At 43.9% G+C, this 15,887-nt stretch overlaps 1 protein-coding gene across 1 annotated transcript; it reads left to right on the top strand.

Moving 5' to 3' along the window:
- Positions 1 to 9,969: 9,969 nt before the first annotated feature.
- LOC126299226 (inhibitor of growth protein 5-like) lies at positions 9,970 to 15,323 on the top strand. The gene is made up of 3 exons (XM_049991012.1): positions 9,970 to 10,152; positions 11,077 to 11,155; positions 11,243 to 15,323. The coding sequence occupies exons 2-3, from the start codon at positions 11,133 to 11,135 to the stop codon at positions 12,174 to 12,176; spliced, it is 957 nt and encodes a 318-aa protein (XP_049846969.1). The 5' UTR covers positions 9,970 to 10,152; positions 11,077 to 11,132; the 3' UTR covers positions 12,177 to 15,323.
- Positions 15,324 to 15,887: the final 564 nt, after the last annotated feature.

Below are 15,887 nucleotides of genomic sequence, written 5' to 3'. Positions count from 1 at the left end.
AAATAGATATCACGTATTGTATCCCTTCACAACGGGGAAACTATTAACCCGCTGTAGTGGCTATGCAGCAATATCTCAAGACTGTTGGATCACGGAAACAATTGCTGTCTCGACGTCTTTCCAAGTCGATTCTGCTGATCAGCGTCAGGCACTGCTGGCAGTGTCAAGCGTTTCTGCCTCAGTTACACTTTACACAAACAGGAGTAATACAAAAATCATATCTGTGGCTTCAGATAGCTCTGAGCACCATGGGACTTAACATCTGAGGTCATCAGTCCCCTGGAACTTAGAACTACTTAAACCTAACTTACCTAAGGACATCACACACATCCATGCCCGTGGCAGGATTCGAAACTGCGACCGTAGCAGGCTCACAGTTCCGGACTGAAGCGCCTAGAATCGCTCGGCCGCTGCAGCCGGCATCTAACTTTTAAGTTAAAATTAGTGAGTAATAGGATACGAGATAAGACGATAATTTCCACATATCGTTTCATACTGAAATAATCCGTTAGGAAAGAAACTGCAGCCCATTAAGGAATCTACATCTTAATTTACACCTGTACTCCAAAGAATAGTGTAACAACCAAGACTCGAATGTATCGTCTTAGAAACCTATTAACTATAACCAATATTTCTACCCCTACAATGCATTCTAGCACATATGTGTTGAAAAATTACAATGTATCTGTTGTGGTTGGCAGGAGAACCAACACCGTATTGCTAAAGGAGGCCGAAATGTACGCGTTTTAGCTCACGCAGGCTGGCGTGAGGTCTGGAACATGACAAGGGAATTAGAATTGAGAAAAACGGACGTAGCTGGTGGAATACTTAACTTTAATCCATTAATGGAGAATGTCGCTCTTTATGGTACATGATTCACAATATCAATAGTACGGATACTGGCGCCTTGCTAGGTCGTAGCAAATAACGTAACTGAAGGCTATGCTAACTATCGTGTCGGCAAATGAGAGCGTAGAAGTCAGTGAATCATCGGTAGCAAAGTCGGCTGTACAACTGGGGCGAGTGCTAGGAAGTCTCTCTAGACCTGCCGTGTGGCGGCGCTCGGTCTGCAATCACTGATAGTAGCGACACGCGGGTCCGACGTATACTAACGGACCGCGGCCGATTTAAAGGCTACCACCTAGCAAGTGTGGTGTCTGGCGGTGACACCATATTCCTCCCCCGCAAATCGGCGTACGGTTGTGGTAGAAGGCTTCCGCCCGCCGTGGGGAGGACCGCATGTTGACGTATGCGACGAGGTGTGCCACCCGCACCCTGCCATTCGGACCGCAGGGAGCTAGGAAACCCCTGAAAACCTGCTCCAGGGTGCACGACAACATGCAGTGTATGCGCCGGTAGAGAGACAGGAGGGGCCGAAGGGGCGACCTCCATCGGGCCGGGGCACCCGACGGGCGAAGACGACATATGGTCCGGAGCGGGCAAGAGTTCCATGTCAGAGGACAGCTGGTCACGGGAAACGATCGGCGGCGCGTGACCCAGGGAGGCGCCCGGCTGGTGCAGCGACGCGTCCTCTGCGGGCGTCGTCGGCGGGAGAACAGGCGGTGGCGGCGGCTGTGGCGGCGGCGCGTCGCCATGGGGCAAAATGGAAGGCAGCGTCGGTAACACCTGGGTCTGAGGCGAGCCAGTAGATGGGTCCCCACGGCGCTGACCGGACGGCACCATCGCTGAAAGCACACGGGGAGCGGCAGATCCCGTGCGACGACAGAGGCGCAGCTGATTGAGATGCCGGCGCACCTCATCAGAACCCCCCAAAACCAGATACTTAGCGCTTCCGAGGCAGCGAAGAATGCGCCCTTCGAGCCAACGCCGTGAACCTCGGTAGTGGCGATAGTAGACAACGTCGCCTGGAGCAAAAGCGGCTGTCTGCCGCTGCACAGGAACCTGATGCGGCGGATGCAGCAAAGACATCAAGGTTCGATGAGGGCGACCGTGGAGCAACTCAGTCGGCGAGCAACCATCTCGGGGCTGAGAGCGATACCAGGACAAAAAGAGCAATAACACCTCCTCCCGAGAATGCGACTCTTTCAACTTCGACATCTGTGACTTGAAAGTCCTGACCAATCGTTCAGCGGCACCGTTTGACTGTGGCGAAAACGGCGTGGACGTCTGATGTTGAATACCATTGGCCTTGCAGAATGACTGAAATTCTGCGGACATGAATTGTGGGCCATTGTCGGAAACAATAGTCTGTCGAAGACCTTCAATACAAAAGATAGCGGATAGCGCTTGGATGGTGGCAGATGACGTCGTGGAAGACATCCGGACAACAAACGGAAAATTACTGAATGAATCTACCACAGCCAACCATCGAGCATTGCAGAATGGACCAGCAAAATCGATGTGTAAGCGTTGCCAAGGGGAAGTGGCTTTTGGCCATGCAAAGAATTTCCGCAGTGGTGCTGATTGTTGTTCGGCACACACCATGCAAGAAGAGCACATAATCGTAATCGCGGCATCGATTCCGAACCAAGTACAGTGCTGACGAGCAAGTTGTTTCGTTCTCACTGTACCCCAATGTCCTTGGTGGAGAAGCTCTAAGACAGAGGACTGTAACGAACGTGGTACCACGACCCTGGACTGATCATTATCAGAACGCAATAGCAAAACATCACGTCGTACAAAAAGTCTCTCCTTGTGAGCAAAAAATCGGCGAAGCAATGGGTCCCCGATCCGTGACTTTGACAAGAGCCATTGCGTAGCAACAAAACGCAGAACGGTAGCAAGGACAGGGTCGGCAACTGTGGCTGTAGCTACACGACGAAAATCAATTGGAAACGATTCGACCACGTCACGGTTTCCGCATCAATGAACATGCAAGCAAGTTCGGAGGAATCGAATGCTCTATCCTCAGCAACAGGCAAGCGGGACAACGCATCGGCGTTTCCGTGCTTAGCAGTGGTCCGCTACAAGATATCGTAGCGGTACTGCGAGAGGAAAATAGACCAGCGAATGAATTTCTGCGCTGTACGTGGAGATGCAGGCTTGATCGGATGAAAAAGCGATGTCAAAGGTTTGTGGTCTGTGATTATGGTAAAGTGAAGACCATACAAGAAATCATGAAACTTTGTAACACCAAATACGAGAGCGAATGCTTCTTTCTCGATCTGTGAATGATTTCTTCCTCTGGACGACGGAATGCGAACGCGCCAGTTGAAATCGGCGTTGCTTTCCAATACTTGCTTTACGCCATTCGATCCCCAGAAGCCCCTTTTGTTGATGGTGGATGCATAGGATTTCGGGATCGGTGCTGTGCTTGCGCACAAAGATGGATCGCACGATCGCCGTATTGCCTTTGCGTCCAAATTGCTCTCGTCTGCGCAAAGAGTTCGTCCACACTTGGAGCAACCTTTCCTTCAGCATGACAATACCAGACTACACACGAGCGTCGCGACATCTACAACAATCCGACTGCTTCGAGTCACTGTCATTGATTGTCCTTCGTAGTGTCCAGACTTGGCTCCATTCGATTTTCATCTGTTTCCGAAATTTAAAGAACACCTTCGAGGACCTCATTTGATAGTGGTGAAGCGGTACAAGCAGAGATGAGATTGTGGCTCCATCAACAAATTCAAACGTTCTACAGTGACGGTCTCTTGCTGCGAGGATTGTGTTCGTAGCCAGGGTGACTATCCTGAGAAACAGATATGTAGATATGAAGAATAAAGATGTAGAGTTTTAATAAAATTTGTTTTATTTAAAAATATTTTAGAGTTTTCGTACAACACGAACAGCAAGGATCAAAACAGATTCTACAAACAATGTTTTAATGTCTATATTAATTTGGCTTTCCACATTCCAGTAAAAGACACATGTCAAAAACATAAATTCAGATGAAAGAAGAGAAACAAAAATACTCATGAGCTGCATCTACGGAAGGGAGAGACAGCTAGGGAGGGCCTCCGCAAAGCTAAAGAATCCCAAGAAACGTATTCCTTACACAGAAGCTGCGTACCATGCGCTCAAGTTGAATCTAATAACAGAAAAAGGAGTTGATAAAGAAGATGGGAGATATGTTGGTGAAGATGAAAATGTGTAAACTTGCAGCTCCAGAGTTGGTATCGAATAGAATGCTGTGGAACTGAAGGTAAAATTCTCTGGGTTCATAACCTGTGACATGTTTCTCTTCAGTAACGTCTTATACAGTCGACGTCCCTCGGCTGGGATCTTCTTTAGGACCGTCCGTTGTTCCCCATTAGCAGAGTACTATGTTCAACTCACCGGAAGCATCAGAATATCCGGAAAAAAGTTCAGCAGAGCGTTCGAAACGTAGACTGTGTAAGAGGGAAGTTAAGAGAAACACGACGTAGCCTAACAATCTGGAATATTTTGCTTCCAATGCTAAGGGTCACAAAAGACTGCAGATTTACATAATATGCTATGATTTCGTAATTGTTCAGGTACAGTGTCCAAGGTGAGAGGTTGTCAATAATATTCGGTGAGGCACTGCTTTGAATAAAAATCGATATTAGTTGTGTGATCAGGTATGAAACGTTCTGAAAGTGTTCATCAGTGAACAGCTATCTGTTAAGTACAGAGAATTATTCAATTACTTTTATATGTTAATAAATTAAATTTTAATAAACCTATTTTTGAAAATAGTTAATTTGGTAGGATCGTGAATGAATGAATCTTTAAAGTTCGGTCAAGTGAACGACTTGAGTCCCTGTGTATGAACACAAGTTGTGCGTGGTATGACACGGGCCTATTCTCCCTGTGCTCTCAGTTGTTATTGTACCGCCTCGTCGGGTAGTCAACATCTACAAGGTTATAACGGGACGCGAGGGAACTAACGTGACGTTCGAACAATGACATCTCTCGCCGTGCGAAGCGTCCACAGTCACAGAGATATTACTAGTTTGCTGAATAGATACCGAAGTGCGGTTGGGCAAGGTGGATTGCAAAAATCTGTCCCTTAAAAAGGGGCATCCGAGGTACTTAATTGAAGAGAGAGGCGAATAGTAATATCATAAATTAGCGTTGCGACTATTCCGCGATTTAGTGCACCTAAATTTTTAAGTCCAGTTTCTTCAACAAACTGGTAACCAAGGTAGTAATTCAACTGGACGGAGCATAATCAGGAAGAAGGGTACAACGGAAGAGTGACAAGGTTCAAATGGCTCTAAGCACTATGGGACCTAACATCTGAGGTCAGCAGTCCCCTAGACTTAGAACTACTTAAACCTAACTAACCTAAGGACATAACACACATCTATGCCCGAGGCAGGATTCGAACCTGCGACCATAGAAGCCGCGTGGTTCCGGACTGAAACGCCTAGAACCGCTCTGTCACAGCGCCGACAGTGACAAGGTAATAGCTGTATGTGAGCGAAGTGAAGCTAGGCAAATGCTAGGCATGCCACAAGTGGACACATTAACAAAGGGTCAAAGGGGACGAATGACTTTATATTTGCTTATGAGAGCAAATTCAACGTCATGTCAACAGTGTGGTGAAAGAAAAATAACCAACTGCAAGTTAGACACTGGAAATCTGCGATAAAACGCGCCGGAAGGAATGTTTTGATATGGAGCTGTATTGTTTCAACTGGTGTTGGAGAAACTAGTATGATTGACATCACGTTAAACGAAGAGGAATATCACAACAACTTGAAGCAAAGTTTGTGCAGGAATGCAGTAACGCTGGGGATTAGATATAAATGTTATATGATAATGACTCGAAGGACGCATCACACCTTGTGACTGAAAGGCTTCATTAATATTGCCCAAAGTTATATCCCACGAAGCAGGGGTGTAGCTACAGTCATGGCAGCCCCGGAGCAAGTACCGCAAGAGAAGGTCCACCTTTACTTTTTCCTCATATTTGTTCTGCAAAACTGTCCATTATTTTAAAAAAAAGGTAACATTACTTGCTCTTTCATTTTATATTGGAACTATTGCCAAACCGTTCCTGACCCGTCAATAGATTTTTTTATTAATTTTAGGTAAATGAACGCTCAAATTTTGCTATAGTCGCAGGCACTGTTAGATACATCAGGACAGCTGTGCATTCGTCGGTGTAACTCGATACCACTCAGTTATGTTTTACTAGTAATAGCTCTCCTATGTCTTGTATATGACACTGTTTCCATATTCGTATTTTAAATATAATTCTTATAAATATCAGCTTTGCTGGAAACAGGAAAAACATTATCCGGAAGTGTCATCGGTTACTTATGTGCTACATTTGTAAAATCTTCGTCACCAGAGGAAGACCTGAACAAAGATTTCATTGTTCGGTGTGAATATATAACTGCCGTTATACCTTGAAACATATTTATCTAATCTTTGTTGTCAGTCACTGCGTCATCACTGATTTTGGCCTAAATTATGGTATATGAAGGACTTAGCCAGATATAAAATTGGTGAAAGTGCGAGCTCAAAATGGCTAAATATTTATAAAAAATTGCATTTTTGGCATGAGTTTGGTGAGGCGTAGGTCCTTTATGTTGTGTATTTTCTAAGAAGCGGGTGGCACAATGCGAAGAGTACAGACGGTTAAACTGAAGGTCGTTAGTTCGAGTGTCTATGGTAATGCCTTTTTTAAATTTTCATTTTTACTTTGCTCACACTGCAAGTAAATCGAAATAATGCTTAATAAACGGTATTTATTAATATTTTCATGAAAGCTGTGAAAAGGAAAAGCCGGCCGGGGTAGCCGAGCGCTTCTAGGCGCTACAGCCTGAAACCGCGCGACCGCTACGGTCGCAGGTTCGAATCCTGCCTCGGGCACGGATGTGTGTGATGTCCTTAGGTTAGTTAGGCTTAAGCAGTTGTAAGTTCTATGGGACTGATGACATCAGAAGTTAAGTCCCATAGTGCTCAGAGCCATTTGAACCATTTGAAAAGGAAAAGCAGAGGAAAATTTGGAATTGCAAATAAATTTCGAGGAAGAGATTGCAAGACATTTAGGTAAACCTTGAATATAAAATTATATGCTTTTATTATTTTACAGTTGATGATTTTCACGTGCGTAGCTAATACTCATCGTAAAAACGGGCATCTTGTACGCGATACAAACGCCCCATTTTTACGATTACGTGGTTGTTTTTGAGTTGCTGCACGAAAGTAAACGTAGTTTACATTCTTAAACGTAGTTTCTCTCCTCGCTGAATTTGTCAGTAAACCACACGTAACACATATTTCGCCAAATATTGCCGAGAATAGCCGGTGATGCACAGTGGGATATATTGTGATGTAGTCTTTTCGGGATGTGATTTCTTTTTCTATCTCAACGAGATAACAGCAGTTCTGAGGCCTTTTGATCAAATTCTTTAGCTGACGTGAAAAACAGACATTGCAGTGTAGCACAAACGGAGTGCATTTGAGGGGGAATCACTTCAGTACAGCGTAATGGTAGTCCTTCTTCATCTTGAGAAATCTCGTACAATTATGGATTTGTTTCTCCTCCCCACGAGTCAATTAACAGAAAAAAGTTACTGTCCTGCACGTAGGGCCTTATCACATCAAATACAATATATTGCGAATTATCTCTGTTTATTTTCAGTGTGAGTAACGTAAAAATTGAAAATAAAAGGAAAGATTCTGCCTAGAGACTAGCTCCACGACGTTAAAATTATTCGTCTGTACTCCTCCCACTTCGCCAACTACTACCTGCCAATTATGCTATTGTTAATGACTCATCCCTCGCCAGATCGGCACCAAAAATGTTATTTTATCTTAACGTCTGATCATCGAGAGGTCTTACTTCTATCACTCGAATTTCTAACTATGCACCACAAATCTGGACAAAATCGGTGCTGTCCCCTTCTGAATAATATACTGTAATTCTAATACTAGTTACTGGCTCTGCCAGCTTCTTCACCTCATAAAGCACCTCTGAATATTGTTTACTGCTTTTATTTGTTTATGAGAGAATTTTTACACTGTGTTGAAGGCTTCGTCAGGTAGTTTGGTGAATGATACAATGACGCCATTTCTAACAGCTCCGATTCTAAGACGTCAGCAACTGCAACAAAACTACTCACTAAGTTCAAAGTCTTAGTTGCTGCGCTGATTTTTTCTAGTGCTTCGGTTAAAATATTACAAGGATAAAGCTGCAGAATTCAACAGCTTTTCTGAGATATACTGTTACACTTCGTTATTTGCGTCTTAAATACGAATTGTGTTTTGTAAAGGCTTAAAGATGACAAAATCACCGACCCCAACGTGTTGAATTTAATGGTTTTATCGTTTCCTGGCTATATGTAGTAAATGATTTGCATATTTTCAAGGCTTGAGACTTTTCAGAATCACCTTTGATTGTTTTAGCATAACGAAAGATTCCACTTAACCTATCATTTTGGCTAATTTCCTGTATCGTAACATACACATGTATGATACAAGAAATATGCTCTTATAAATGCTTGAATAACGTTTTGTGACTTCACTTGCCGTCAAAGAAATAATTTCGTTCTGAGTTAGGGGAGTTACTACTTTACAGAACCTTGTGGTTACTGCAATTATGATTTCACTACTGAATCAGAACTGCCAAAGAGTCTACAGATGGAAAGGAAATTGTCGTTCTTTGAGCCTGTAATACTGTTACTTTTTAATCGAAAGAGAGGACTTTAAAGTGCTAATGTCAAAGAGACATTAATTTTTATTCCTTATAAAGCACTGCTTCAAAAACTGCACCCTTCTTTTAGACTTTTTAGTACCATTTTATCAACTGCTCCGTATTTTTTGCAATACTCACGCGTAATGCAGGAATATGTATGACGCTGAACGTTCATGCATCTGAATCGACAGGATAAATGTTTCCAGAGTCTAACACCCTCACTGCTTAATGCAGAATGAGATCCCACAGAGACCTTTTAAGGTAGTAACGAGCAAATGTGACAGTTTACGTAGCCAAGTTTAGCGAAATATGATGCCCAGTTTCTGTTTAGTGTAGGGCCTTTTCTTAGCAGCGGGTTTATTCATCAGTAGGTAGTGCAGTAGCGGAATTTGTGTTAAGTTCAAATGGCTCTCAGCACTGTGGGACTTACCATCTGAGGTCATCAGTCCCCTAGAACTTAGAACTACTTAAACCTAACTAACCTAAGGACATCACACACATCCATGCCCGAGGCAGGATTCGACCGTAGCGGTCGCGCGGTTCCGGGCCTAGAACCGATCTGTCACAGCGGCCGGCAGTTGTGTAAGTGTCAACTGTCAGTGAACTACTGCCACAGTCTGAAAGGACCGCAATTCATTTCACTCGCATTTAGAGAACTAGTTACAGAAAACAGCTGTTAATTACCGACAGGAACATTTCTGAACGTACATTAATTAAAGTCATTTTTTTCTATTTTTTTCCACATGACTTTTTTCTTTCTTTCTGCTGGGCATCAGGACGCTCCCCCCTACGGACCCCCGAGGAATTGCCCAGGCTGCCCCAGGATAGTTACTCACCTGCCACGAAGTATTGAGTTCCAGTATTATAACTCTGTTCAACATCAGTAATGTTGTGACCGAATTATGTCTATGGAAAGAATACATATTTCGGGTCTTGAAATTCATTTTGTTTTTTAAATGTACATGTGAAAATAAACCAGAAATAGTGAAGTCACTCAATATTATCAACAATCTCTGTATTAGCTAAAAAATTCTTTCATCGAGTTAATAATTTATTCTGCCAAAGCAATCATTGGAAGGAAATATCATCGTAAGCGTAATTTTCTAATGTTAATTATATTACAACAAATGCAATAAAACGGTATTTTCAAGTGTGCTCTTTGTACTGTTTGCAGTACACCAAGAAAGTACGTAAGTTCGGTTTTCTCATAAGTTTGAATCCGGCAGTGGCCCATTCTTTAACTCGAGCGTTCAAGTGCAACTGCGTGAAATAAAATTCCCAGCTGCATCAATTAAGGGAGCAATCAGTGACGGATGTTCCCGCGCGGGAGAGAGTGAGTGCGCAGGCGCGGCCCCGTTCCCGGTGCAAATGAATGACGGGAGCTGGGCTCCGTGCAGAGGTCACGTGGTACAGGGCGCGCCGCTTCGGGAGCAGTCGGCCGGCTCCGCAGGCGCAGCTGTGCGATCAATAGGAGGCGAGCGCGAGCGCTGCCTGGTCAGCTGACGGCGTAGCCTTCCCACCCGCCGACGCCAGTGCGTTCCGGCACAGCCTACGCGGCGCATCTCCTGTCCACGCAGGTAAACCACCACTCGCTCCCCGGCGAGTTCCCTCTCGTACTCACTTCCTAATTTACGGACAATGTCGCTACCTTCTGACGAGGGTGTTAAAAGAAATGCGAAGACAATTATTTTGCTATTTTCTTCCAATCTGTTGTCTATATACAGTTAATTGTCGATATTAGGCAGCGAAGAATGATCATTTTACTTTTGTTAAGCTGACGTTCTGGAGTCGTTCTTGGTGGTGTTGTCTGCGCGATCGAGTCAGCTGTTTGAGTACTGCAAGGCGTGTTGATGGTGACATATGGAAAATTAACCGACTGTAAAAGGAGCTCTGTAGCTCAGTGGTAATGTTTACTTACGGATTCAAAGGTTTCGGACTCGATCCCCATAAAATCGAAAGATTTTTATATGTCAATTAATAATTTTCCCCCTTTAGGCGCCGGCCGGAGTGGCCGTGCCGTTCTAGGCGCTACAGTTCGGAACCGCGAGATCGCTACAGTCGCGGGTTCGAATCCTACGTCGGGCATGGATGTTTGTGATGTTAGTTATGTTTAATTAGTTAGAAGTTCTAGGCGACTGATGACCTCAGAAGTTAAGTTGCATAGTGCTCAGAGCCATTTGAATCATTTTTGAACCCCCTTCAGGCTATAATTATTTATGTGAAAAATCTCGGGTTGCACAGTGGCTCGGAGTCCGCGTTGATCTGCAGGTCATGCTATAACTACAACCACCAGTAACAGGATTATGTTTAGTGAAGCACTGTGGTGTTCAAACCGACCTTCAGGTTGATAACATCTTTACCAAAAGGAGGGTTTTCATATAACATATTTTAGAATGTGACGGTACTCACGGCACCAGGCCTAGAACGCCTATATTTGTTTGTTTATGTGTTGTAGAAGCATTGTAATGGCTCAGGGAGTAATACCAGTTTGTATTTTGCAGGATTTCGCAGTACTGCGAGGGAACCAGATCGTAGAGGCTTCGTCACAGAGCACAGAATGGATTGGAGACAGATCTCGAGGTACTATCGCGTTGCGACGGCGCGTGCAATAGCAGCGAGAGGAGTAGGCAGGCGGATGACTGTAGCGTGACTTGTCTCGGTTCGCAGGGACGCGGGCCTGATGCAGACGGCGACGATGACGTGCGCGCTGTACCTGGAGCACTACCTGGACAGCCTGGAGCACCTGCCCATAGAGCTGCAGCGCAACTTCACGCTGATGCGCGACCTGGACGCGCGCGCCCAGGGCCTCATGCGCAACATCGACCGCATGGCCAGCGAGTACCTGCGCCAGCTCAAGACGCTGCCGCCGCACAAGCGCAAAGAGCAGATGAACACCATCCAGCACCTGTTCAACAAGGCCAAGGAGTACGGAGACGACAAGGTGCAGCTCGCCATCCAGACGTACGAGCTGGTGGACAAGCACATCCGCCGGCTGGACGCCGACCTGGCCCGCTTCGAGGCCGAGATCCAGGACAAGGCGCTGAGCACCTCGCGCAGCCAGCAGCAGCAGCTGCAGCAGCAGCAGCAACAGCAGCAGGAGGAAGCGTACGCGGGCAAGAAGGGCCGCAAGAAGCTGAAGGACAAGGAGCGCAAGAAGCGCGCGGGCAACGGCTCGTCCGAGGAGGAGGCGAGTGTCGCCTCCAAAGGATCCCGCAAGAAGCACAAGAAGGGCAGCCTCGGGCTGGGCGGCTCTGGGCACGGGTCGAGCGCGTCGGGCAGCGGCGCCGGCCCGTCGTGCAGCGGCCTGGGCGGCTCCTCGCTCGTCGAGTGCATCGACGTGCCCGTCGGCGTGGGGGGCGTGGGCGGCATGCTGCCCAGCCTCGCCGCCATCGCGCACCCCTCCGACGTGCTCGACATGCCCGTCGACCCCAACGAGCCCACCTACTGTCTGTGCCACCAGGTGTCCTACGGCGAGATGATCGGCTGCGACAATCCGGATTGTCCCATCGAGTGGTTCCACTTCGCGTGCGTCGGTCTCGTCACCAAGCCCAAGGGCAAGTGGTTCTGCCCCAAGTGCAACGCAGATCGCAAGAAGAAGTAAACCAAACCCACAATGCTCCCAACCACTCCTTCCTCAACTCCTGTATACCCCGCACGATCCACCCGCAGTTGCTGTGCGTACCACATCACGCCACACGTTTCCCAAAAAATGCACTGGCCGGACGTCTGTTTTCTTCTTTCGATTGCCCTGTGTGTTTTACCCCTATTTATCCTTATCTGAGGAAAGTGACTCTTTATGTTTGTTCCATTGCATATTAAGCCTTCTTTTACGCTATTTGTGTGTTGTGAACTCGAAGATATTTCCGTCGTTGCCCGAGAGCGCTACACAGAACAAAGTGCTGCAAAATCATCAGCCGCGCGACAACTAAAGGTAAATTCCGACTTTTGCCATCCACGTATTTTATGTCCGATCATGAGCAGCACGTATGCTGTTTTAATGTTTTATCACATTCATATTTCCCTTTCATCTCCACCCACACTTGTGCGTAGCATATCACCCTGCCTGTTTTCGAAAAAAATGTACTGGCCAGCTGCCAGTATTCTTCACTCCATTGTCCTGTTTGTTTTGTTCCTATTTACTCATTAGGTATGAGAATTGAGATATGAGAATTCGTTTTATATATACGGGCACCATCCACAGTCAAGGGTAACAACGCCAACTATGACACAAAATATTGCGCGCGAAGTAATTACAACGCTAATTGAGAGCATTCAGTGTCCTCGTGCACTGCACGATCACGTAGGGTTTTCGCCGTGTCGCGCTCTTCGCCAATACAGGAATGGAAAATTCATTGTCCCCTTGAACATTCAAAATTTAACCTATCTTTTACAACTACCGCTTTTGTCACAGATAAAATTGTTCCGCATCGATGGTCACGGCAGATAGCCTACGGAAGATCTGTCATCGCCGTAGCTAGATGCTAGAACATACGAATTTTTTTTCAGATTTTATAACCCGAAATTCTCTGTGAAATATGACCTCGTGTTCATATTTTGTAACTTTGTTACCATTTTTCAGTTACTTCGTGTTATATTTTTGGCACATATTCGTAGGTGTCCAGTTTCTCTGTGCGGACTGTTTCTTTCGACTTCCGCAAGCATGCAACCCATCTCTTCTGACGATATTTTGAATCTGAAATAAATGGTATCTAATTGTCACGCTTTAAGTGTTTGATGTCGTGTACTGTGGTGTTGTGCTAGTTTACTACTGTAATTGAGCTGCGCTGTTTATTCATTGATAAGTGTTATTTTACATGTCAAAAATGGTTGTTGAACACATTCTATTCTGCTGGCGAACAATCTCAATTACTTGAGCTTCATTTGCTTCTGCATGTGAGTAGTTTGCAAAAAAAGTATTAATTTCATTTCTCCACTGATAATTTCACAAATACATTCGTTTTAGATATCAGCTGTGGAATTTTAGACGATGTATTAAAAACTGATGTGTCGACTGTTCGTTTCTAGGCATCGGTTTCCATCAATTTACCAAACATACTGCATTTTGTTTTGATAATGGATGAGAGATGCCACAAACGTAAAAGTTTCAAAATATTGAATATAAACAGTGTCTGTTGCAAATTGTCACATTTTTAGAGATGATGATCGTCATTAAGTAATCGAAGCTAATTATCATTTGTGACGATTTGCTACTGAAAGTGTTTATACTAAATCTACTAAGTATTTGTTTACACGATGTGGTACTATTGCTCTTCTGAATTACTCGAGATGTACCATTTAAGTAGGGCCTATTCCACCTCGGTGCTGATGGTTCTCAGTGTGTTACTACATTCCTAATAGCGATCAACAGTTTCTTGAGCTATAGAAGACGGTTTAGTTTCTATACAGATTTCGTTGCATTTACTGTTACATATATAAAATATATACACTAAATTAAGGTTCTTCTTAAAACTAAGGAAACAGAAGAAGATATTGATGTTTTAAATGATATAAATGTATTATTGTGGGTTGTTAGATGTGGCATAAATGTGTATTAAAAGATCTTTTGCATGTTAATTGTTAAGAATGTGTCAAAACTAAAATCAAAAGTAATGGATGTACATCTATACCAAAGATAAATGTCTTTGCTCCAGTTTTACCCAAAGAAATTCTTAACTGTAGATTTAGTCTCATAGCTTTATTTGGAGGTGACATGAAGGAAATGATTGAAGGCTGCTGCCGCAGCTGTGCTGATGGATATTTTAAGTAATTGCGTTGGTCAACTGTAGTGGTATTATTTACTTTTAAGTTCGTATCTAGTTTAGAAATAAAATCTTAATATCCAAATGCGCATTTGTAAAAGATGTTGGAGCATTTATTTTGTAATTTCTTTTGCACTAGTTTTTCAATAAAAGACGTTTCTGATAAATCTGTAGTCATTATAAAATACCAGCAACTACATGTCAACGTATTTCTTTGCAAGCGATTTGGAGAACAGCTTTTAAAAACTTGCTCATTAGATAGTATTAAACATTTTTGTATGTTGAAATCATTCCATATTCCGCAGATTCCAAATAATTTGTCTATTGTATATTTTTCCTGAATCTTCCTTTTAGTTTTTGCTATTCTGAAGCAAAAGTGCGTTAAGTACCAAACGAATGTAGACGTCGAGTCGCACTACAGGTCAGTCATCATGACAACCATTACTTCTTATTCACATTCGTTGGCATCGCCAACACACAGACATATTGTCACATTCGATCCTGATCTATATCAGGCCACGCTACAGAACAGCGTATCACCACAATGAAGATTTCGGGGTAGGGCACAATCACAAACATGCAGGTGGCCACTCAGAAGCAAAAATCATCTCTCATGACTTAAAAATATAAGGTACGTGTAACTTTTTAGAGGACTGAGTATATGGTACAAGAAGAAGTTAATAACATACTTGTGTTCAACACGTATTGTGTCTAACAGTGATTTTAACGGCAAACACTTAGACAACCGTATGCTGGCGATCGTGTAATTTTTCCTCCAAGTAATAACGTGAAATGTCTTCTATATGCTCATGCACCGCAGTAGCTGTAATTTCAAGTTCAGTGTAAAAAATACAGGTAGAAGAAAGTAAAAGCACATACACATGTACTTGATATATAGCTGCTAAAATCGATGTATACCAAGAGAGAACAACCTAATTAAAAATGTAAGGCCTCTTCATACGCTTTGTAGCACAGAAAAAAAGAAAAAACACAGCAGACGACGATATACCACCTATCTTGCACTCCACCATATTTTTGTGTGTCAGGTAACTGTTGCCCTGCATTCCTGAAAATTCAGCTATTTACTGTTGTTTCAAGTTAATACGTAATAGTACAAATGTTGATCGGATAGCTTTCACTTATTTATTTACAGTTAATTATGTTATTGTAGAGAAAAGATGTCGCCATGCGCCACCAATCTGAATAGGCCTAACAGAAAGAAACGTAGACGGCTCAATATATTTTGAACATTGAAAATCTCCTATCTTAATGTATGATTTTGCGATACATGGAACGATGGGAAGACGACCTGACCAGTGAAACCTAATAAACACAAGAACCAGTAACTTTCACTAAATTCTTACTTGTTATGTGTTGCGGGATATCAGATGTGAGAAGCGAATGTGAACTGTATATGTATTGGTGTGTGTGAGTGTAAGTGTGTGAGAGAGCGCATGTGCAATTTCTCGACAGAGGTTATGATGTTCGTATCTGCAGTCAGTATGTGATAAACCTGAACCGAGAAGTCACAGACACACATGCACGCACTGTGA

The sequence above is a fragment of the Schistocerca gregaria genome, chromosome X (assembly GCF_023897955.1).
Source record: "Schistocerca gregaria isolate iqSchGreg1 chromosome X, iqSchGreg1.2, whole genome shotgun sequence".
Classification (NCBI taxonomy): Eukaryota; Metazoa; Arthropoda; class Insecta; order Orthoptera; family Acrididae; genus Schistocerca; species Schistocerca gregaria.
Note: the sequence above shows the minus strand (reverse complement) of the source record. Positions and strands in the feature narration are given on the sequence as shown.

Coding starts and splice junctions, on each gene's coding strand:
- LOC126299226 (XM_049991012.1), top strand. CDS start 11,133: ATGGATTGGAGACAGATCTCGAG. Junction 11,156..11,242: donor GATTGGAGACAGATCTCGAG/GTACTATCGCGT, acceptor CTCGGTTCGCAG/GGACGCGGGCCTGATGCAGA.